This window comes from Bombina bombina, chromosome 9, assembly GCF_027579735.1.
Source record: "Bombina bombina isolate aBomBom1 chromosome 9, aBomBom1.pri, whole genome shotgun sequence".
In the NCBI taxonomy this organism is placed as follows: domain Eukaryota; kingdom Metazoa; phylum Chordata; class Amphibia; order Anura; family Bombinatoridae; genus Bombina; species Bombina bombina.
Window position 1 is genome coordinate 52,549,634 of NC_069507.1, and position 25,225 is coordinate 52,574,858.

Here is a 25,225-nt window from a genome sequence, read left to right on the forward strand (position 1 = left end):
ACAATTTTAAACATAATTCCAATTTACTTCTATGATAAAATTGGCTTTGTTCTTTGGTATTCTTTGTTGAATAGTAAACCTAGGTAGGCTGATAAGGAGCTTAGGAGTGTGCATGAGTCTTTAACAGTCTATGGCACAGTGTTTGCAGCTATGTATAACATTGCACACACTGCTTTCAAATGGATACAGACACATGCACGCTCCTGAGCTCACCTAGGATAAATCTTTAACAAAGTCTACCAAGAGAACTAAGCAAAATAGATAATTGAAGTAAATTGGAAAGTTGTTTAATATTTCATGCCCTATCCAATCCATTTAAGTTTAATTTAGACTTTACTGTCCCTTTATTGTAGTAACTGTGCTAGGGCTTCTGAGCCTAATAACAAATGAAGTGTCTGCAAATTAATCTACCTGGCATTCTGATTGAGTAAATATTGGCATTTTATGTCACAAACATTTAACGGAAGATGTGCATTCTGGAGAGTGAGAGGACACTGGCACAGAAATTAGAATATAAATCCATTTAAATAACAATGAGATAATGTCGTTTAAATTCTCTTTTTACAATTATGAGTATTAAATGACATTTCATCTAGTTGACTGTCTCGCTGTCTCTATCACTTTATAAGAGTAAATCATAAAGAGTTTGTAGTTGCTGTGTTACCCTCTAAATGTGTCCAAGGAAAGCAGACGTTTACGTTTGGGAATATTCGACTCTTCTAATCCATGAGCAGTAGCATCTGGAACCTGCAATTAAATAACACACGCAGCATGTTACCAAAGAATAACACAATGCAAGTAGCTTATAGGGACTGCATACACCTTGTTTAATAATGCATAATGAAACAACTTTGCAGTATACTTTCATTGTTTATTTTGCCCCCTTTTCATGCAAATTAGCTCTGAAAATTGAGCTAATTCTAAGAACTTGGAATGCACCTGCTGACTTCTGAATGCTAACCCTGCTACATATCTACCTCTAAAAGGCTTTATACTAACTGTATGATTGTTGCTAGCCTTATTGTCCATGGACTAAAGCCCAGATTGGCTCCTTCCAATAAGGCAAATAGTAGATGTAGTTTGGCTACTGAAAAATAACTGCAGTAAAAAGGATGCTATTTTATTTTAAAACATAAAAGTGATGGTAAACTTTAGCTAATCAATTTCATATATGTAATCTTTGCCATTAAAAAAAGTATGTGTACTTTTTTTTTTTTTTTTAAATCTGTCTGTGAAAAGGGTTAAATCTGTACCTATAGTAATGCCTTTATTACAATGTTATGCCGGCCCACTGGGATAAACTCTTACGCCTAGATTTAGAGTTTGGCGTTAGCCGTCAAAACCAGCGTTAGAGGCTCCTAACGCTGGTTTTGGGCTACCGCTGGTATTTAGAGTCAATCAGGAAAGGGTCTAACGCTCACTTTGCAGCCGCGACTTTTCCATACAGCAGATCCCCCTACGCCATTTGCGTATCCTATCTTTTCAATGGGATCTTTCTAACGCCGGTATTTAGAGTCTTGGCTGAAGTGAGCGTTAGAAATCTAACGACAAGACTCCAGCCGCAGCAAAAAGCCAGGAGTTAAGAGCTTTCTGGGCTAACGCCGGTTCATAAAGCTCTTAACTACTGTGCTCTAAAGTACACTAACACCCATAAACTACCTATGTACCCCTAAACCGAGGTCCCCCCACATCGCCGCCACTCTATTAAAATGTTTTAACCCCTAATCTGCCGACCGCACACCGCCCCCACCTACGTTATCCCTATGTACCCCTAATCTGCTGCCCCTAATCTGCTGCCCCTAATTTATTAACCCCTAATCTGCCGCCCCCAACGTCGCCTCCACCTACCTACAATTATTAACCCCTAATCTGCCGACTGGACCTCACTGCTACTCTAATAAATGAATTAACCCCTAAAACTAAGTCTAACCCTAACCCTAACACCCCCCTAAGTTAAATATAATTTAAATCTAACAAAAAAAATTAACTCTTATTAAATAAATTATTCCTATTTAAAGCTAAATACTTACCTGTAAAATAAATCCTAATATAGCTACAATATAAATTATAATTATATTGTAGCTATTTTAGGATTAATATTTATTTTACAGGCAACTTTGTATTTATTTTAACCAGGTACAATAGCTATTAAATAGTTACAATTAAACCTAACACTACACTATCAATAAATTAATTAAATAAAATACCTACAATTATCTACAATTAAACCTAACACTACACTATCAATAAATTAATTAAATACAATACCTACAAATAAATACAATTAAATAAACTAACTAAAGTACAAAAAAATAAAAAAGAACTAAGTGACAAAAAATAAAAAAATATTTACAAACATTAGAAAAATATTACAACAATTTTAATCTAATTACATCTACTCTAAGCCCCCTAATAAAATAACAAAGCCCCCCAAAATTAAAAAATGCCCTAACCTATTCTAAAATAAAAATAGAAAAGCTCTTTTACCTTACCAGCCCTTAAAAGGGCCTTTTGCGGGGCATGCCCCAAAGAATTCAGCTCTTTTGCCTGGAAAAAAAAAAAATACAATACCCCCCCCCCAAATTACAACCCAACCACCCACATACCCCTAATCTAACCCAAACCCCCCTTAAATAAACCTAACACTAATCCCTTGAAGATCTCCCTACCTTATCTTCACCACGCCGGGTATCACCGATCCGTCCAGAGGAGCCTCTGAAGTCTTGATCCAAGCCCAAGTGGGGGCTGAAGACGTCCATCCTCCCGCTGAAGTCTTGATCCAAGCCCAAGCAGGGGGCTGAAGACGTCCATCCTCCGGCTGAATTCTTGATCCAAGCGGCGGATGAAGAAGTCCATCATCGGGCAGAAGTCTTCATCCTATCCGGGCAGAAGAGGAGATCCGGACCGGTAGACATCTTCATCCAAGCGGCATCTTCTATCTTCTTCCATCCGACGATGAGCGGCTCCATCTTCAAGACCTCCAGCGCGGATCCATCCTCTTCTTCCGACGTCCTAACACAGAATGAAGGTTCCTTTAAGGGACGTCATCCAAGGAACCTTCATTCTGTGTTAGGACGTCGGAAGAAGAGGATGGATCCACGCCGGAGGTCTTGAAGATGGAGCCGCTCGTCATAGGATGGAAGAAGATAGAAGATGCCGCTTGGATGACGATGTCTACCGGTCCGGATCTCCTCTTCTGCCCGGATAGGATGAAGACTTCTGCCCGATGATTGACTTCTTCAGCCGCCGCTTGAATCAAGACTTCAGCCGGAGGATGGAAGTCTTCAGCCCCCGCTTGGGCTTGGATCAAGACTTCAGCCGGAGGATGGACGTCTTCAGCCCCCACTTGGGCTTGGATCAAGACTTCGGAGCCTGGACCAATTGGTGATACCCGGCGTGGTGAAGATAAGGTAGGAAGATCTTCAGGGGCTTAGTGTTAGGTTTATTTAAGGGGGGTTTGGGTTAGATTAGGGGTATGTGGGTGGTGGGTTGTAATGTTGGGGGGGGTATTGTATGTTTTTTTTTCCAGGCAAAAGAGCTGAATTCTTTGGGGCATGCCCCGCAAAAGGCCCTTTTAAGGGCTTGTAAGGTAAAAGAGCTTTTCTATTTTTATTTTAGAATAGGGTAGGGCATTTTTTTATTTTGGGGGGCTTTGTTATTTTATTAGGGGGCTTAGAGTAGGTGTAATTAGCTTAAAATTGTTGTAATATTTTTCTAATGTTTGTAAATATTTTTTTATTTTTTGTAACTTAGTTCTTTTTTATTTTTTTGTACTTTAGTTAGTTTATTTAATTGTATTTATTTGTAGGTATTGTATTTAATTAATTTATTGATAGTGTAGTGTTAGGTTTAATTGTAGATAATTGTAGGTATTTTATTTAATTAATTTATTGATAGTGTAGTGTTAGGTTTAATTGTAACTTAGGTTAGGATTTATTTTACAGGTAATTTTGTAATTATTTTAACTAGGTAACTATTAAATAGTTATTAACTATTTAATAGCTATTGTACCTGGTTAAAATAAATACAAAGTTGCCTGTAAAATATATATTGATCCTAAAATAGCTACAATATAATTATAATTTATATTGTAGCTATATTAGGATTTATTTTACAGGTAAGTATTTAGCTTTAAATAGGAATATTTTATTTAATAAGAGTTAATTTATTTCGTTAGATTTAAATTATATTTAACTTAGGGGGGTGTTAGGGTTAGACTTAGCTTTAGGGGTTAATACATTTATTAGAGTAGCGGTGAGGTCCGGTCAGCAGATTAGGGGTTAATAATTGTAGGTAGGTGGAGGCGACGTTGGGGGCGGCAGATTAGGGGTTAATAAATATAATATAGGGGTCGGCGGTGTTAGGGGCAGCAGATTAGGGGTACATAGGGATAACGTAGGTTGTGGCGGTGTACGGAGCGGCAGATTAGGGGTTAAAAAAAATATGCAGGGGTCAGCGATAGCGGGGGCGGCAGATTAGGGGTTAATAAGTGTAAGGTTAGGGGTGTGTAGACTCGGGGTACATGTTAGGGTGTTAGGTGCAGACTTAGGAACTGTTTCCCCATAGGAAACAATGGGGCTGCGTTAGGAGCTGAACGCTGCTTTTTTGCAGGTGTTAGGTTTTTTTTCAGCTCAAACTGCCCCATTGTTTCCTATGGGGGAATCGTGCACGAGCACGTTTTTGAAGCTGGCCGCGTCCGTAAGCACCGCTGGTATTGAGAGTTGCAGTGGCGGTAAATTATGCTCTACGCTCCCTTTTTGGAGCCTAACGCAGCCCTTCTGTGAACTCTAAATACCAGTGGTATTTAAAAGGTGCGTGGGGAAAAAAGCCAGCGTTAGCTACGCGTGTCGTTACCGACAAAACTCTAAATCTAGCCGTTATTGTTTTATGATAATTCCAATGAACATCCAATCAGTGTGTGTGTCATATGACACTCTTGAAGTCCAGCCCATTAAAAGCCCTTAGGAAGCCTATGTAGAGAGTGGGTTGGACTGCTCTTTATGTCACAGCCCATCCAAAAGAGGAAACAATTGGAGGCAGAGGAACAGAAGATACTAAGTAGGATTATAAGTCTTTTATTACAATATATATATATACAGTGTATATATATATATATATATATATATATATATATATATTAAAATAAATAATTACACTGTATGCCTCTTTGCTTTACACTTATATATTTTTCATTGCAACTTTCTTAAAGGGACAGTCTACCATAGAATTGTTACTGTTTTAAAAGATAGATAATCCCTTTATTACTCATTCCCCAGTTTTGCATAACCATCACAGTTATATTAATGTACTTTTTACCTCTGTGATTACCTTGTATCTAGGAACCTTCTTCCAGCCCCCTGATCACATGACTGTGACTGTTTATTATCTATTGTCGTAAATTTAGCATTGTTTTGTGCTAAATCTTAAATAACCCCCTGTGCCTGAACACAGTGTTATCCATATGGCCCACATGTACTTTCTGTCTCTTTGTGTTGAAAAGAGATTTAAAAAGCCTGTGATAAGAGGCAGCCCTCAAAGGCTTAGAAATCAGCATATGAGCCTACCTATGTTTAGTTTAAACTAAGAATACCAAGAGAAAAAAGCTAATTTGATGATAAAAGTAAATTGTTAAGTTGATTAAAATTAAAAGTCCTATCTGAATAATGAAAGTTTAATTTATACTAGACTATCCCTTTAAAGTCTGAAATTTACCATCAATTTAAAGGGACCATCAACACTAGAATTGTTATTGTTTAAAAATATAGATAACGCCTTTACTACCCATTCCCCAGCTTTGCACAACCAACATTGTTATATTAATATACTTTATAACATTTAATCCTCTAAATGTCTGCCTGTTTCTAAGCCACTACAGACAGCCTCTTATCACATGGTTTTTTTTTTTGTTGCTTTTCACAACAGGAGACTGATAGTTCGTGTGAGCCATATAGATGTGAAGTTGTGCACAACACAGCACTTATTGGCTAAACTTCAAGTCAATATATAATAAATAAAAAGTCTTGTGATCAAGGGGCTGTCAGAAGAGGCTTAGACACATGGTAATCACAGAGGTAAAAAGTATATTATAGTAACAATGTTTGCTGTCCAAAATTGGGAATGGGTAATAAAGGGATTATTATTTATTGACTGTCACTTTAAGATTTGGCTGATATGTTATTCTAAAGCAACACAACAGAAATGTCTTACTTATAAACTATGGTTTTGTATTAAATATACATTTAATGCACATACATCCAGCGCTAAGGAATTTGGCAGTGTTATACAAATAAATGATAATAATAATACATATAGGTGAAACTCCAAAAATTAGAATATCGTGCAAAAGTTAATTTATTTCACTAATGCAACTTAAAAAGGTGAAACTAATATATGAGATAGACTCATTGCATGCAAAGCAAGATAGTTCAAGCCGTTAGTTGTCATAATTGTGATGATTATGGTTTACAGCTCATGAAAACCCCAAATCCACAATCTCAGAAAATTAGAATATTACAAACAATCAATAAAACAAGGATTGCACATAGAACAATATCGGACCTCTGAAAAGTATAAGCATGCATACTGTATGTACTCAGTACTTGGTTTGGGCCCCTTTTGCAGCAATTACTGCCTCAATGCGGCGTGGCATGGAAGCTATCAGCCTGTGGCACTGCTGAGGTGTTATGGAAGACCAGGATGCTTCAATAGCGGCCTTCAGCTCTTCTGCATTGTTCGGTCTCATGTCTCTCATCTTTCTCTTGGCAATGCCCCATAGATTCTCTATGGGGTTCAGGTCAGGTGAGTTTGTTGGCCAATCAAGCACAGTAATCCCACGGTCATTGAACCAGGTTTTGGTGCTTTTGGCAGTGTGGGCAGGTGCCAAGTCCTGCTGGAAAATGAAGTCAGCATCCCCATAGAGCTCTTCTGCGGAAGGAAGCATGAAGTGCTCCAAAATCTCCTGGTAGACGGCTGCGTTGACCCTGGACTTAATGAAGCACAGTGGACCAACACCAGCAGATTACATGGCTCCCCAAATCAACACAGACTGTGGAAACGTCACACTGGACTTCAAGCATCTTGCAGTGTGTGCCTCTCCATTCTTCCTTCATACTCTGGGTCCTTGGTTTCCAAATGAGATGCAAAATTTGCTCTCATCAGAAAAGAGGACTTTGGACCACTGAGCAACTAACCAGCTCTGTTTTTCTTTAGCCCAGGTACGACGCTTCTGACGTTGTTTGTTGTTCAGGAGTGGCTTGACTAGAGGAATACGACATTTGAAGCCCATGTCCAGGATCCGTCAGTGTGTGGTGGCTATTGATGCATTGACTCCAGCCTCAGTCCACTCCTTGTGAAAGTCCCCAACACTTTTGAATGGCCTTTTCCTGACAATCCTCTCCAGACTGCGGTCATCCCTGCTGCTTGTGCACCTTTTTCTTCCACACTTTTCCCTTCCACATAACTTTCTAATTTTCTGAGATTGTGAATTTGGGGTTTTCATGAGCTATAAGCCATAATCATCACAATTATGACAAATCTATCTCATATATTAGTTTCACCTTTTAAGTTGCATTAGTGAAATAAATTAACTTTTGCACGATATTCTAATTTTTCGAGTTTCACCTGTATATACACATACACATCTACATATATATATATATATATATATATATATATATATATATATATATATATATATATATATATATATATATATATATATATTATATATACACACTCTAATGCAAACAATTACACAAACAAACGCACACATACACATACTCTCATGCTTACATATGTACACACAAGTGCATATACACAATTCTCTTCCTGCTCTAGGTAGAGTATATGACATGTAAAAAAAAGGGGACTGCTTTATATACAGCTAGTGATACCTTTGGTAACTCGGTATAGAATAATGATTGCAGGTGCCCAGCTGCTCCCAGGACCCCCACTGGAATACACATTACAGAAAAAACAAACAAACACTGAAATAGTAATTTGTCAAGAAACACCATAAAACATAAAGTTACTTTACTGAAGTTTATTTTAAAACATCAGCAGCTCTGGTCAGAGCTTCGCTCTATGCGTAGGGCACCCGTGTTTGCTATTCCCAAGGCACCTTAGACATTAGTGTTTGCATGATGGTAAATAGCACAGATCCTTTATTAGAAGAGGAGGTTTTTCACCCTCAGCCGGTCTTGGGCTTCAGATGAGATTGAATTACAGTATAAGCAGAGCAGGAAGGATGTGCTACCTAATTCCCTGTGATGGATCAGCTTGTCATTCCCAGATGCCTGATAGCTGGCCCTGAACCGGCAAGCACAAGTTTGTAGCCTCTGTGGCTGAAAAATAGCACTGAGAAGAAAACATGTTTATAAGACCATTATTGTTTTCTTCATTTGTAGACACGAATGCCTATGGTATCCATACTGATGGGAACTTAATTAAGCAAATTAAAGGGAAATAAAAGTTGAATTTGTGTATTATATCCTTACACGGGTGGCTAGCTGGTCACTGCAACCACACTATTGTGTGACAGACATTTCATGCATACTGTGGGGGGTAGTTATCAAGCCGTCAACCTCAAATATGCTGGAATTCCGCAGCGTATTTGTGGCGAGGCTGATTCGCCTTAGTTATCGAAGGCTAGAGACCGGCAAAAGTAGAATTTTGTGACGTAAACTTCGATCCGCCGGACTCAGTCCGACACAGATCGATTCTTACGTCACTCCAGATGTTCCGCACACAAGTGCGGCACAATGTGACTACTTTTGCTAGTTCTCAAAAAACTAGCAGGTACGCTCGGCACTTTTACGGCCCAGCGTACCTGGTTTTCAAACCGCTACCCTGGAGGCGGCGGATCCCATAGGAATCAATGGGAGTCTGACCATAGCGAAAGTACAAGTTCGCTGCTGCCAGACATCCCATTGATTTCTATGGGAGCTGTCTACACCTAACACCCTAACATGTACCCCGAGTCTAAACACCCCTAATCTGCCCCCCCCTACACTGCCGCAACTAAATAAAATGATTAACCCCTAAACCGCCGCTCACGGAGCCCACCGCAAGCTACTCTATACATATTAACCCCTAAACCGCCGCTCCCGGAGCCAAACCGCCACCTACATGATACCTAGTAACCCCTTATCCTGCCCCCCCATACCGCTGCCCTCTATAATAAAGTTATTAACCCCTATCCTGCCGATCCCGCACCTCGCCGCAAATAAATAAATAGTTTAACCCCTAAACCGCCGCTCCCTGACCCTGCCGCAACCTATATTAAATTTATTAACCCCTAATCTGCCCCCCCTACACCGTCGCCACCTATAATACATTTATTAACCCCTATCCTGCCCCCCACTACACCGCCGCCACTGTAATAAAATTATTAACCCCTAAACCCCTAAAAGTCTAACACTAACCCTAACACCCCCTAACTTAAATATTAATTAAATAAATCTAAATCATATTTCTATTATGAACTAAATTAATCCTATTTAAAACTAAATACTTACCTGTAAAATAAACCCTAAGATAGCTAAAATATAATTAATAATTACATTGTAGCTATCTTAGGATTTATATTTATTTTACAGGTAACTTTGTATTTATTTTAGCTAGTTAGAATAGTTATTAAATAGTTATTAACTATTTAATAACTACCTAGCTAAAAGAAATACAAAATTACCTGTAAAATAAATCCTAACCTAAGTTACAATTAAACCTAATACTACACTATCATTAAATAAATTAAATAAATTAACTACAAATAACTACAATTAAATACAATTACATAAACTAACTAAAGTACAAAAAATAAAAAAAGCTAAGTTACAAAAAATAAAAAAAATAAGTTACAAACATTTAAAAAAATATTACAACAATTTTAAGCTACTTACACCTAATCTAAGCCCCCTAATAAAATAACAACCCCCCCCCAAATAAAAAAATGCCCTACCCTATTCTACATTAAAAAAGTTTAAAGCTCTTTTACCTTACCAGCCCTTAAAAGGGCCTTTTGTGGGGGCATGCCCCAAAGAATTCAGCTCTTTTGCCTGTAAAAGAAAAATACAACCCCCCCCAACATTAAAACCCACCACCCACATACCCCTAATCTAACCCAAACCCCCCTTAAAATAACCTAACACTAATCACCTGAAGATCATCCTACCTTTAGTCGTCTTCACTCAGCCAAGCCACCGATGGAACTGAAGAGGAGACCCGGACCAGCAGAAGTGATCATCCAAGGGGCGCTGAAGAAATCTTCCATCCAATGAAGTGATCCTCCAAGCGGCGCTGAAGAAATCTTCCATCCGGCGATGTCATCTTCCAAGAGGCGCTGAAGAAGTCTTCTATCCGGGCGAGGTCATCTTCGAAGCCGGGTCTTGAATCTTCATCCCACCAACGCGGAGCATCCTTCTTTCCCGACGGACTACCGACGAATGAAGGCTCCTTTAAGGGACGTCATCCAAGATGGCGTCCCTTCAATTCCGATTGGCTGATAGGATCAGCCAATCGGAAATAAGGTAGGAAAAATCTGATTGAATCAGCCAATCAGATTCAAGTTCAATCCCATTGGCTGATCCAGTCAGCCAATCAGATTGAGCTCGCATTCTATTGGCTGTTCCGATCAGCCAATAGAATGCGAGCTCAATCTGATTGGCTGACTGGATCAGCCAATCGGATTGAACTTGAATCTGATTGGCTGATTCAATCAGCCAATCAGATTTTTCCTATCTTAATTCCGATTGGCTGATAGAATCCTATCAGCCAATCGGAATTGAAGGGACGCCATCTTGGATGACGTTCCTTAAAGGAGCCTTCATTCGTCGGTAGTCCGTCGGGAAAGAAGGATGTTCCGCGTCGGCGGGATGAAGATTCAAGACCCGGCTTCGAAGAGGACCTCGCCCGGAAAGAAGACTTCTTCAGCGCCTCTTGGAAGATGACATCGCCCGGATGGAAGATTTCTTTAGTGCCGCTTGGAGGATCACTTCATCGGATGGAAGATTTCTTCAGCGCCCCTTGGATGATCACTTCTGCCGGTCCGGGTCTCCTCTTCAGTTCCATCGGTGGCTCGGCTGAGTGAAGACGACTAAAGGTAGGATGATCTTCAGGGGATTAGTGTTAGGTTATTTTAAGGGGGGTTTGGGTTAGATTAGGGGTATGTGGGTGGTGGGTTTTAAAGTTGGGGGGGTTGTATTTTTCTTTTACAGGCAAAAGAGCTGAATTATTTGGGGCATGCCCCCACAAAAGGCCCTTTTAAGGGCTGGTAAGGTAAAAGAGCTTTGAACTTTTTTAATGTAGAATAGGGTACGGCATTTTTTTATTTTGGGGGGTTTGTTATTTTATTAGGGGCCTTAGATTAGGTGTAAGTAGCTTAAAATTGTTGTAATATTTTTTTAAATGTTTGTAACTTTTTTTTTTTTTTTGTAACTTAGCTTTTTTTATTTTTTGTACTTTAGTTAGTTTATGTAATTGTATTTAATTGTAGATATTTGTAGTTAATTTATTTAATTTATTTAATGATAGTGTAGTGTTAGGTTTAATTGTAACTTAGGTTAGGATTTATTTTACAGGTAATTTTGTATTTCTTTTAGCTAGGTAGTTATTAAATAGTTAATAACTATTTAATAACTATTCTAACTAGCTAAAATAAATACAAAGTTACCTGTAAAATAAATATAAATCCTAAGACAGCTACAATGTAATTATTAATTATATTGTAGCTATCTTAGGGTTTATTTTACAGGTAAGTATTTAGTTTTAAATAGGAATAATTTATTAAAGTATAGTGTAGTGTTAGGTGTAATTGTAACTTAGGTTAGTTTTTAGTTTACAGGTACATTTCTCTTTATTTTAGCTAGGTAAGCTATTAAATAGTTAATAACTATTTAATAGCTATTGTACCTAGTTAAAATAAATTGAAAGGTACCTGTAAAATAAAAATAAATCCTAAGATAGCTACAATATAATTATTATTTATATTGTAGCTATATTAGGGTTTATTTTAAAGGTAAGTATTTAGTTTTAAATAGGATTAACTTAGTTAATAATAGAAATATGATTTAGATGTATTTAATTTATATTTAAGTTAGGGGGGTGTTAGGGTTAGTGTTAGACTTAGGTTTAGGGGTTAATAATTTTATTACAGTGGCGGCGGTGTAGTGGGGGGCAGGATAGGGGTTAATAAATTTATTATAGGTGGCGACGGTGTAGGGGGGGTAGGATAGGGGTTAATAAATTTAATATAGGTTGCGGCGGGTTCAGGGTGCGGCGGTTTAGTGGTTAAACTATTTATTTAGTTGCGGCGAGGTGCGGGATCAGCAGGATAGGGGTTAATAACTTTATTATAGAGGGCGACGGTATAGGGGGGGCAGGATAGGGGTTACTAGGTATAATGTAGGTGGCAGCGGTGTCCGGGAGCGGCAGTTTAGGGGTTAATACATTTATAAGACTTGCGGCGGGGTCTAGGAGCGGCGGTTTAGGGGTTAGTAACTTTATTTAGTTGTGGGGGGCTCCGGGGGCGCCGGTATAGTGGGTAGAACAGTGTAGTTTAGTGTGGGTGCTTAGTGACAGGCTAGCAATAAAGCTGTCAAACAGCCGAAGAGCAGCGAGATCGGATGAGTGATAACTCTCACAGTCCGCTGCTCATCGCCCCCGGCTTTTTGACAGCTTTATTTGATAACTTAGGCGTATTTTTTCAGGTCCGCGGCGGCGAAGGTAGGCGAGCTTAGGCGGGCGTATTGGGCCTGCGAAGGCAGGAAAGTTGACACGATGATAACTACCCCCCTGTGCCTGCTGGATACTACCTATATACTTTGTCCTGCTAACCATTTCTTACAAACTGTGCCTGCTGGCTACTACCTACAGTAAATACTGTACTATGTCCTGCTAACCATTTCATTCCTACTTACCTACATACTGTGTCCTGCTAACTATTTCATACATATTGTGTCTACTGGCTACTACCTATTTACTGTGTCCTGCTAACCATTTCATACATACGGAGCCTGCTGGCTACTACCTACATACTGTGTCCTGCTAACTATTTAGTTCATACTGTGCCTGCCGGCTTCTACCTACATACCGTGCCCTGCTAACCATTTCATGCATACTGTGCCTGCTGGCTACTACCTACATTATGTGTCCTGCTAACCATTTCATTAACACTGAGCCTGCTGGCTACTACCTACATACTGCGTCCTGCTAACCATTTCATGCATACTAAACCTGCTGGGTACTACCTACATACTGTGTCCTGCTAACAATTTCATACATATTATGGCTACCGGCTACTACCTACTTACTGTCTCCTGCTAACCATTTCATACATACTGAACCTGCTGGCTACTACCTACATACTGTGTGCTGCTATTTAATTCATACTGTGCCTACTGGTAACTACCTATATACTGTGTCCTGCTAACCATTTAATACATACTGAGCCTGCTGGCTACTACCTACATACTGTGTCCTGCTAACTATATAATTCATACTGTGCCTGCTGGGTACTACCTACATACTGTGTCCTGCTAACAATTTCATACATATTGTGCCTACCGGCTACTACCTACTTACTGTGTCCTGCTAACCATTCATACATACTGAACCTGCTGGCTACTACCTACATACTGTGTGCTGCTATTTAATTCATACTGTGCCTACTGGTAACTACCTATATACTGTGTCCTGCTAACCATTTCATACATACTGAGCCTGCTGGCTACTACCTACATACTGTGTCCTGCTAACTATATAATTCATACTGTGCCTGCAGGCTACTACCTACATACTGTGTCCTGCTAACCATTTTATGCATACTGTGCCTGCTGGCTACTACATACATACTGTGTCCTGCTAACCATTTCATTTGTACTGACCCTGCTGGCTACTACCTACATACTGTGTCCTGCTAACCATTTCAATAACACTGAGCCTGCTGGCTACTACCTACATACTGCGTCCTGCTAACCATATCATTCATACTGTGCCTACTGGCTTCTACCTACATACTGTGTCCTGCTAACCATTTCATTCACACTGTTCCTGCTGGCTACTACCTAATTACTGTGTCCTGCTACCCATTTAATTCATACTGTGCCTGTCTTTTTTTAAAGCTAAACCTAGGTAGGATCATATGCTAATGTCTAAGGGGTACATTTATCAAGCAGCAGACGCTGCTTATTCCGCGCAAGCATTCTGGCTCACCGGAAACAGGATTTAAAAAGCAGTGGTCTTAAGATGATTGATACTCCTTGCTAGCAGCCGATTGACCGGGAATGTGTAGGGGGCAGCATTGCACAAGCATTTCATTAGATGGATTAATGGTGACAGCATTGATTGCCTTAAAAATCCAAGTCTGGCAAAAGAACTGAAATAAGGGGGCAGTCTGCAAAGGCATAGATACAAGGGAATTACAGAGGTAAAAAGTGTATTATTATAACTGTTGGTTATGCAAAACAAAGGAATGGGTAATAAAGGGATTATCTACCTTTTTAAACAATAACAATGCTGGAGTATACTGTCCCTTTAAGCAAGAGTACAGTCACAAATACTTCCATTACTTATGCTGATGATAAGACCATAACATAAAGTAAGGCTTCTTTCAGAAGGAGGTAATAGTCTACAGCTATGCATTCCTGATTTCTCTAATAGTAAAAGCTCTTCAGGAAATGAACTCTTATCTCTTGAATATAACAGGATTAAGGGGCTTTGTTAGTAATGGGTCTCTGCCATGCCCAGAGGACTTCAAGGATAATTTAGATGAGGCAGTGTTCTGATTGGATGATGACAAGCAGATAAGAGTGCAATAAAGGGGAGATTGACGGGCGCTGGTGCCAAGCACCTGTTTTCCAAAGCTGTTTGTTTAACCTAAGTTTTCTAATTAAGAAAATGAAATTATCTATCTATCTATCATTGTATCCTCTGCTTTTAACCACTGAAATGCTTGATTGCTTATCTGAAACATCCATAAATGCTGCTCACCTACTAAACTAAAGGTACATACTTAGTGCTCTCCCCTAGCTATGGCCCAGGTTGAGTGCAATAAATTGTGCTTCCATACTACTATTACTTTTGCACTGCTATATATGTCATTGTTTACATTTTATTGTGCAGGCATTAGTATGGTTCTCACTACAGTAATTATGTTGGATACTGTGTGTGTGTAAAGCCTTTCTTGCACTTTAGATTTCCTTAAGTAAGAGATTTCTATTAGGGCCCCCAGCAAACAAAATCATGTTGGATAACACAAATGCATAAAGCCGCTGTACATTTAGTCACCAATCACAAAGGACTACCCAGGTTCTAAACCAAAAATGAGCCGAATCCTAAACTTAGGTTCCTGCTTTTTCAAATGAAGAAAGCAAGAGAACGAAGGAAGTTTGATAATAGGAGTAAATTAGAAAATTGCATGCTCTACTAAATCATGAAAGAAAAAAAAATGGGTTTAGCATCCCTTTAATAAGCCTCAGTTTACCCTCCATTCAGTGATTTCTATTAGACTTGTGCCCTTTCAGATATCCAGAAGATATAGATTTGCACAGATCTTTGCGTATTGCACTATTAGATGAAACAATCTAGCTCCAAAAATACTAGAACATCGTTGCCTACTATGCTTTTGGACGAGTCCTGAATATCTGAAATTGCACATCTAATTTCTATAGCATTTAAAGTTAAATTCAATCCTAGCGTTTGTGAAACACTAGGATGGACTATTGGGACAAATAAAGGGGACTTTCATTTATGAAGTATAAAATACTTCATGCGGAAAGCTCCTTTATTTGTTTCAAGCGTTCGCAGCCCACAGCAGAACACTATTTTGCTTGAGAGGTGATGTTTTCACCTCTTAGACAATAGCCGCGTGGGAAATCCGGCTTGTCTCCCTGTGGCGCCGGATTTCCCGCACGCTATTTGTTGAGAGGTGGAAACATCACCTCAGCAAATTAGCATTCTGGTATGGGCTGCCTGAGAAGCTCATTGCGGCAACGCTTAACACAAATTAAGGAGCTTTCAGCATGAAGTTTTTTTTTACTTCATGAATTAAAGTCCCCTTTATTTGTTTCAATGGTCTTTAACTTTAAGGTGTATCTAAGTACGCAATAGAAAGTGATAATAATTCATAGGGATATGCAGTCAGATCCTTCATTAAAATTTAAATGTGGAAGGTGGCCGCGCTTGTGGCATTTGGCTATTTTTCTACTTGTGAATGTGCAACACACTAAAATTTGTGCAAATCCAGATCTTAGTGTGTTAAACTTTAACAATTTGAAATACAGCTCCGAAAATAGCCGAATGCTGTGAGAGGCCGCCTTTTTCCACATTCGGATCCTAATTAAGAATCAAAATACACATCCCTAATAGTTAATTCCAGGTTTCCAGTTTTTGTTTTTATTAAACAATTTAACCAATAACTAGTAATTATTGATTGAGTAGGACTACATGCAATCAGATGTGACTGATTTGTGATCCTTTTTGTTTAACCTTGAAAAGGGGTAATCCATGTCCTCTCAAGACTCCCGATACACGTAGTTGTTAATCAGCAGCTGTGTTATGCTTCAGGGCTAGAACAGTTGTGCACTGTGCAGTAAAGGAATTACAACTCATAAAGCCCTGTAGCAGCCAGATATTTGTGTGATTAGCTCACCAACCATGTTCTCCTCAGGAGCAGAAATACATAGCAGGTAGATAGACAGACAGACAGACAGATAGATAGACAGACAGATCGACAAATAGATAGACAGACAGATATATAAATGGATAGATAGACAGACAGACAGACAGACAGACAGATAGATAGAGAGATAGATAGATAGATAGATAGATAGATAGATAGATAGATAGATAGATAGATAGATAGATAGATAGATAGATAGACAGACAGACCGATAGATAGATAGATAGATAGATAGATAGATAGATAGATAGATAGATAGATAGATAGATAGATAGATAGATAGATAGATAGATAGATGGATAGATAGATAGATAGACAGACAGATCGATAGATAGATAGATAGATAGATAGATAGATAGATAGATAGATAGATAGATCGATAGATAGACGGATCGATATATAGATAGACAGACTGTATTTAGCCACCAATCAGCAAACGCTACCCAGGTGCTAATCCAAAGATGGGCCGGCTCGTAAGCTTGCATTCCTACTTTTTCAAATAAATAAAACAAAGAGAACGAGGAACAAATTTAATATAGGAGTAAATTAGAAAGTTGCTTAAAATTGCTGCTCTAGCTGAATCATGAAAGAAAACAATTGGGTTCAGTGTCCCTTTAATATCAAATACATACAGAACAAAATCACTCTACCCGGAACAATAGCCCAGTAGCTTGTTCTCTGGCGAGTTACCACCTGGGAGCAGCCTCTCTTAGCACAATTGTGCTTTTCACAGAGGAGAACTTTCCTGAAGGCGATATATACACATTTAAACACATATATGTACACACATATAGAAATATATATACATATATACTATGTGTATACATACATATATATATATAAGAAATTACTGAAAATATTTCACATTCAAATGTTCTGCACATAGCATAATATGTTCTTTGTATTTATAAATAGGTATTCCTAAACATATATATATATATGTATATATCTATACTTATATATATTCATGTGTATATATATATATATATATATATTTATTTATTTTTGCTGAAAATAGCTGCGCGCATACAAACACTCTACTCCAATTCAAGTTTAGAATCATAAAAAAGAACACCAAAATAATATGGTCATAAAATAGCGATAAGCTTATCTGAAATAAGTATAAATAGAGCCTTTTCCTCTTGTTAAGTCTGATTTTCTACGAGTAGCGCTGGCTGCTTGTTAGGAACCCCTCAGGTTGTAAATCCAAGTCCAACAAAAAAATGTATTATCCCTTCACCAACACCCGCGAAGAAACCGGAGCTCCACGGCGTCTCCACTGCACCACTACGCAGGTCCGGCGGTTACCATGGCTACCGGATATAGCGTTTCTATTTCAAGAACTCTCAATCAATATGAGGTAAGGTAGGTCGTATTGGTAAACTTGGCACCTCCCAGAGTATGGAACAGGATGTCTGTATTGTTATTGTTTCAAATTTATTCAATATAAAATGTTAAAACAGAAAATGTCTCCAAAACCTCAAACACTAGACTTCAGGCACAAAAAACGTTTCAGACAAGTGCAAAACAATGTATGTATTTCTGAATACATAGAACATATTCTTCTATGTGATTAACAATAGAATGTGAAATATTCATATTTTCATGTCAGGTTAACGCACTTGAAAATATGTGTTTGGGTTAGGGCACTTGAGAATATGCGATTGGGTTAGTGCTCAAGTAGGGTGTTAGGTTTTTTTTTCCACTTTTTTTTCTCCATTGACTTCTATGGGGGAATATGTTATCGTGAACGTGCAATATTCTAATTGCACTAGAAGTAAGCTATTTGCGCACGTCGGGTTAGCACAAGAGCACAAACTTTTTACTTTCAACTCATAATACGAGCGCAACCCAACGAAAAAAGTTTACTTCTTGTGCAATTAGTGCTCTAGCGTAAGCGCTAAATAGAGCTCCACTTGTAATCTGGCCCTAAAACTTTACTTCCTGCAGTGTTTGTGCACGAGTGAAAGCGCTTGTACTCTGACCCTCATTGGGCTTTTTGGATGTTAAAGGGACATGAAACCCAAAATTTTCTTTCATGTTTAGATAGATCAAACAATTTTAAGCAACTTTACAATTTACTTATTTTAGCAAATTTGCTTAATTCTCTTGTATACTTCGTTGAAAGAACAGCAATACACTACCAGGAGTTAACTGAACACATTTGGTGAGCCAATGACAAGAGGTGTAGATAATCAGCAGCTAGCGCTCAGTAGTGCTTTGCTGGTCCTGAGCCTATCTAGGTATGGTTTTCAACAAAGGATGTCAAGAGAATGAAGCAAATTAGGTAATAGAAGTAAATTGTAAAGTTGTTTAAAATTTCACTCTTTATCTAAACCACTAATATTTAATTTTTACCTTTTTGTCCCATTAACTACTGTTCAAATATATGTTTCTACACATTATTGCTTTGAAGGGACATTACAGTATTTTTTCTGTGCATAAAAAATGAAACAAACATTATATAAATACTTGCTATAAAAATAAATATTTGAAATGCATTTCTAGTGGAATTTTGTTAGCAATATTTGTATTATTTCATAGTCCAGGAACACACCTCTTGAAAAGCATTTTGAGTGTTGCCTTATTTATCTCTATCTGCACATATCAAACAATCACTGTGTAGCAAGCAGAAGGCTCAAGGTCCTGAGTTCCATAGATTGCAAAACAGTCTTTCTGGGGGCAGTAAAAATGTAAATTTGTTTATGTAAACTACAGGAAAAGAAGGCAAACTAAATAAAAGTTTATATGTTGTTATGTATAATGAAAACCTAATCAGAAATTAAACAATGTTCCTTTAATTAAAGGGACATGAAACACATTTTTTTTTTCAATTTACTTCTATTACATAATTTGTTTAATTCTCTTGGTATCCATTGTTGAAACACATACCTAGAAGCTGATGATTGGTGGCTGCACTTGCCTCATGTTATTGGATAACCTTTGTGCGTTGTTGTTTCTTCAACAAAGGAGACCAAGAGAATAAAGCAAATTAGATAACAGAAGTAAATTGGAAATTTTATCCTGTATATGAATTATGAAAGAATATTTTTTTGGTTTCCTGTCCCTTTAAGGTGTGAATCTCATTCCATTAATTTCCAATGTAGAGTCCCAACCCTTAAAATTAACAGAGCAAGATGGCAGCATTTGTAATAAATATATTTTGCGGTTTTGTACATTAGCATATGTTGGTTCTTACAGTGGGATAAAAACATTCAGGGCCAGATTATAAGTGGAGCGTAAAATATCGCTTTTGCTAAAGCGATATTTGCGCTCCACTTTGTAATACCAGCTCATGCAATTGCACACTTCCTTAGGCTACAATGGGAGCCTCGTTCTCATGCCGTGAGACACGGCTGAAAACCTAGCGCAGCGAAGGGGGTAAGTCGTGCAGTGATGGACAGCAGTTTGTAAATATATGTATATGCTTTTATACACATATATTTATATGTTAATATGTGTATATACACATATTAATACATACATATGCATGTATATATTCATATATATATTTACAGGGAACACACAGTTCCATAGACCAGTCACACCAGTCAACTTTAGCCTCAAGATACTGCCTAGTGCAGTAATTTTTTAAAAAAAGTAAATGCTATTTTCTTTAAAAAGAAATAAAACTAATACTTAAGTTTGGGGCAATTGGGGGACATTTAGAAAATTAACCAGAGGTCTCAGCTTTGGTTTATTTTCAGAGCACTAATCGCTACCGCAAATTTGCCCATTTTCGAGCGTGCAATAATTTAGCACTTGTAATCTGGCCTTCAGTTTGCAACAATTTTCTTTACTTTCCATCCCTCTATGGACTCCAGTGACCAACACGATGACAATCAGTAGCTTAGGTTACATTTTCTCTAGCTATTATGGCCTTTAATATACTTAGGATTAAATGGAAGTTTCAGTGCGTAATTTATCAGATGCAGACAGTTATTTTGTGTCAGTTCTGACTACAAGGCCGCCATCTGCTTCTTTTTCCTGCTGACGTCAGCGCTGCATAAAAAAATCCCCTCTCCACTTACTGCAAAGTCTCCACTCAAACTCTAGAGGATTATATTTAATTGAGATAAATGAACTTCCATAACAAAGTCTGTCCTATCATTAGGCCTCCCTAAGACACCGCTCACTGTAAGTAACTGTCAGAGAAATGATGAGAAAACACAACCGCAACATCCGGAGGTTACAGTTTGTTTTTGGTACAACAGCAAAAGGTACATTTTGATACAAATGCAAAGTAAAGTAAAAACACATTAGCTCGGTCTCTTTAGAGAATAGTTTGTAAAATGCTGCTGCAGACAAGACTACATTGCAGATTTTGACATGTAGAAGATGATTCAGTATTGTCACTTCTGCCACCTTGTTAGCCATACCAGAAAAACATTATGACAGGTGAATGTCATGTTACAGTTTAAATAAAATAGAGAGTGTGCTGGATCCTTATCGAAGGGACATCAAACCCAAAATTTTATTTCATAAAAAGACAGAGCAAATAATATTTAAAAAAAAAACTTTCCAATGAACTTCTCTTGTCAATTTTACTCCATTCTCTTGGTATTCTTTGTTTTAAAAGCAGGTAGGTAGGCTTAGGAGTGTGCATGTGTCTGGAGCGCTATATGACCACCTGCTTTTCAACAATGGATACAAAGAGAACAAAATTCATTTGATAACAAAAGTAAATTGAAGTTTTTTTAAACAAAATTCTTTGCTTTATCTGAATCAGAAAAACATGTCTCTTTACAGCTACACACTTGCTACCCAGTGTATAAAGCGTTAAAGGAACACCAAAGACAGAAAAATCTAATTAATAACATTTAAAAGAACACTAAAGTCAAAATTAATTGTTCATGATTCAGATAGAGCACTCGATTTGAAACAATTCATTCAAATTCACTTCCATTATGTTAATGTGCACACAGTCTTTTCATGTGCACACTTTCTGAATATACATATATGCATTTTGTGATTGGCTGACGACTGTCACTTGATGCAGTGATAGGGAAAATAGAACCAATTTTAACATTTGTCAGATAGAAATATACTACTTATTTGAAATTCAAAGAAGTGCTTTTGTACTGTTTTTTTCTTATATATTTACTGATTATACTATTCTATTCTGTTTAGTGGTCCTTTGACTTCTTAAAGGGACATAAAACAAATTGGGATAGAGATAAAATATAATACTATGTACTTTAATTACTTTACCTGCAAATTTATACTGCAGTACCTCACCATTAACTCTTTAAGTTTCTGAATTGTACAGCTCTAACTCCCCTCCACACAATTCCTTATATGGCTGTATCTATCTCCACTTTTGCTTTGGTAGCATAAAATACTTTAACACTCATTCTGCTAGATTACGGGTTTTACGTTAGCCTTAAAAAGCAGCGTTGAGAGGTCCCAACGCTGATTTTTAATGCCCACTGGTATTACGAGTCTTGCAGGTACAGGTGTACCGCTCACTTTTTCGTCCAGACTCGAAAATACCGCAAATCCACTTACGTCAATTGCGTATCCTATTTTTTCAATGGGACTTGCAAAGCGCCGGTATTACGAGTCTTCCAAAAAGTGAGCGGTACAACCTCTCCTGTGAAGCCTGGTACCGCATTTTAAAGTCAGTAGTTAAGAGTTTTATGATGTAACGCCGTAGCATAAAACTCTTAACTAAAGTGCTAAAAAGTTCACTAACGCCCATAAACTACCTATTAACCCCTAAACCAAGCCCCCCCCCCCCACATCGCAAACACTAAAATAAAAAATTTAACCCCTAATCTGCCGAACCGGACATCACCGCTTCTATAATAAATATATTAACCCCTAAACCGCCGCACTCCGCATCGCAAAAACGATTTAAATTTTATTAACCCCTAATCTGCTTTCCCTAACATCGCCGACACCTACCTACATTTATTAACCCCTAATCTGCCGCCCCCAACGTCGCCGCCACTATATTAAAGTTATTAACCCCTAAATCTAAGTCTAACCCTAACCCTAACACCCCCCTAACTTAAATATAATTTAAATAAATCTAAATAAAATAACTACAATTAACTAAATTATTCCTATTTAAAAATAAATACTTACCTATAATATAAACCCTAAGATAGCTACAATATAACTAATAGTTACATTGTATCTAGCTTAGGGTTTATTTTTATTTTACAGGCAACTTTGTATTTATTTTAACTAGGTAGAATAGTTATTAAATAGTTATTAACTATTTAATAGCTACCTAGTTAAAATAAAGACAATTTTACCATTTACCTAAGTTACAAATACACCTAACACTACACTATAATTAAATTAATTCCTTAAATTAGGGGTTAATAATGTAAGATTAGGGGTGTTTAGACTCAGGGTTCATGTTAGGGTGTTAGGTGTAGACACAACTTTTATTTTCCCATAGGAATCAATGGGGCTGCGTTAGGAGCTGAACGCTGCTTTTTTGCAGGGTTTTTTTCAGCTGGCTCTGCCCCATTGATTCCTATGGGGAAATCGTGCACAAGCACGTTTAGCCAGCTCACCGCTAACGTAAGCAACACTGGTATTGAGGTGAGATATGGAGCAAAATTTTGCTCTCCGCTCACTTTTCTGCGGCTAATGCCGGGTTTGTAAAAACCCGTAATACCAGCACTGTCTGTAGGTGAGCGGTGAGCATAAACTGCTCGTTAGCACCGCACACCATTACAGACAAAATTCGTAATCTAGGTGATTATTTGCTGGAGCACACCTAGAAGTAAATAAGTTGCTATGAACTCAGTCGAAATTCAATGAGGCCTATTTATCAAGCCGTCAACCGCAAATACGCTGGAATTCCGCAGCCTACTAGTGGCGAGCTTGATTCCCCTCATTTATCAAAGCCTACAGACCGGCAAAAGTAGAAATTTGTGACGTAACATACGATCCGCCGGTCTCAGTCTGACACAGATTAATGCTTACGTCACTACAGATGTTCCGAATGCAAATTCGGCACTATCTGACTACTTTTGCTAGTTAACAAATTTCTACCAGGTACGCTCGCCACTATTCCGGCCCAGCATACCTGGTTTTCAATCTGCCGCCCTGGAGGCAGCGGATGCCATAGGAATCAATGGGAGTCTGAAAGCAGCGAAAGCTTATGTTCGCTGCTGCCCGATATCCTATTGATTCCTATGGGAGAATAAAAGTTACGTTTACACCTAACACCCTAACATGTACTCTGAGTCTAAACACCCCTAATCTGCCGCCCCCTACACCGCCGCCACTTACATTATACTTATTAACCCCTAATCTGCCGCCCGACACCGCCGCCACCTACATTATACTTATTACCCCTATTCTGCCGTCCCGACACCGCCACCACCTACATAAAGTTATTAACTCCTATCCCGCCACTACAGGAGCCCACCGCAACTAAATAAATATATTAACCCCTAAACCACCAGCACCCCACATCGCCATAAACTGAATTAAACTATTAACCCCTAAAACTAACAACCCGCTAACTTTATATAAAATATTAACTCATCCTTATCTTATAAGAAATTTAAACTTACCTTTAAAATTACATTAAACTATATTAAACTAATATTTAATCTACCCTATTATACTAAAATTACATTAAACTATATTAAACTAATAATTAATCTACCCTAACTATTATACTAAAATTACATTAAACTATATTAAACTAATAATTAATCTACCCTAACTATTATACTAAAATTACATTAAACTATATTAAACTAATAATTAATCTACCCTAACTGTTATACTAAAATTACATATATTATATAGTTAAAAACCTAACCCTACTCAAATAATTTAAATCTACAATAAAAAATTACAAATTTACAAAAAACTAACAACAAAAAGTTACAAAAAATAACAAACACTAAGTTACAAAAAATAACAAAACACTAAGTTACACAAAATAAAAAATAAATTATCAAAGATTTAAACTAATTACACCTAATCTAAGAGCCTTATGAAAATAAAAAAGCCCCCCCAAAATAAAAAAAACTCTAACGTACAATAATCTACAAATAGTCCTTAAAAGGGCCTTTTGCGGGGGAATTGCCCCAAAGAAATCAGCTCTTTTACCTGTAAATAAAAAATACAAATACCCCCCAACAGTAAAACCCACCACCCACACAACCAATCCCACAAATAAAAACCTAACTTAAAAAACCTAAGCTCCCCATTGCCCTCAAAAGGGCATTTGGATGGGCATTGCCCTTAAAAGGGCATTTAGCTCTATTCCAGCCCAAACCCTAATCTAAAACTAAAACGCACCCAATAAACTCTTAAAAAAAAAAAACACTAACCCCTGAAAATCGACTTACAGTTTTGAAGATCCAACATCCATCCTCCAAGAAGCCGGCCAAAGTCTTCATCCAAGCCCGCAGAAGTCTTCACCCAGACGGCATCTTCTATCTTCATCCATCTGGCGCGGAGCGGCTCCATCTTCCAGACATCCGACGCGGAGCATCCTCTTCTTACGAAGTCTTCTTCCCGAATGAAGGTTCCTTTAAATTACGTCATCCAAGATGGCGTCCCTTAGAT

At 37.9% G+C, this 25,225-nt stretch overlaps 1 protein-coding gene across 1 annotated transcript in view; it reads right to left on the bottom strand.

Annotated features, from left to right (window-relative positions):
• The window catches only part of LOC128640395 (heparan-alpha-glucosaminide N-acetyltransferase-like), a 623,176-nt gene that overhangs the window by 400,330 nt on the left and 197,621 nt on the right, over nucleotides 1–25,225 (bottom strand). Inside the window, exons 7-9 of the mRNA XM_053692886.1 lie at nucleotides 20,613–20,634; nucleotides 9,117–9,122; nucleotides 665–719 (exon numbers count right to left, since the gene is read on the bottom strand). Of these exons, the coding sequence (XP_053548861.1) occupies nucleotides 665–719; nucleotides 9,117–9,122; nucleotides 20,613–20,634 (83 nt within the window). The remainder of the gene's footprint in view (nucleotides 1–664; nucleotides 720–9,116; nucleotides 9,123–20,612; nucleotides 20,635–25,225) is intronic.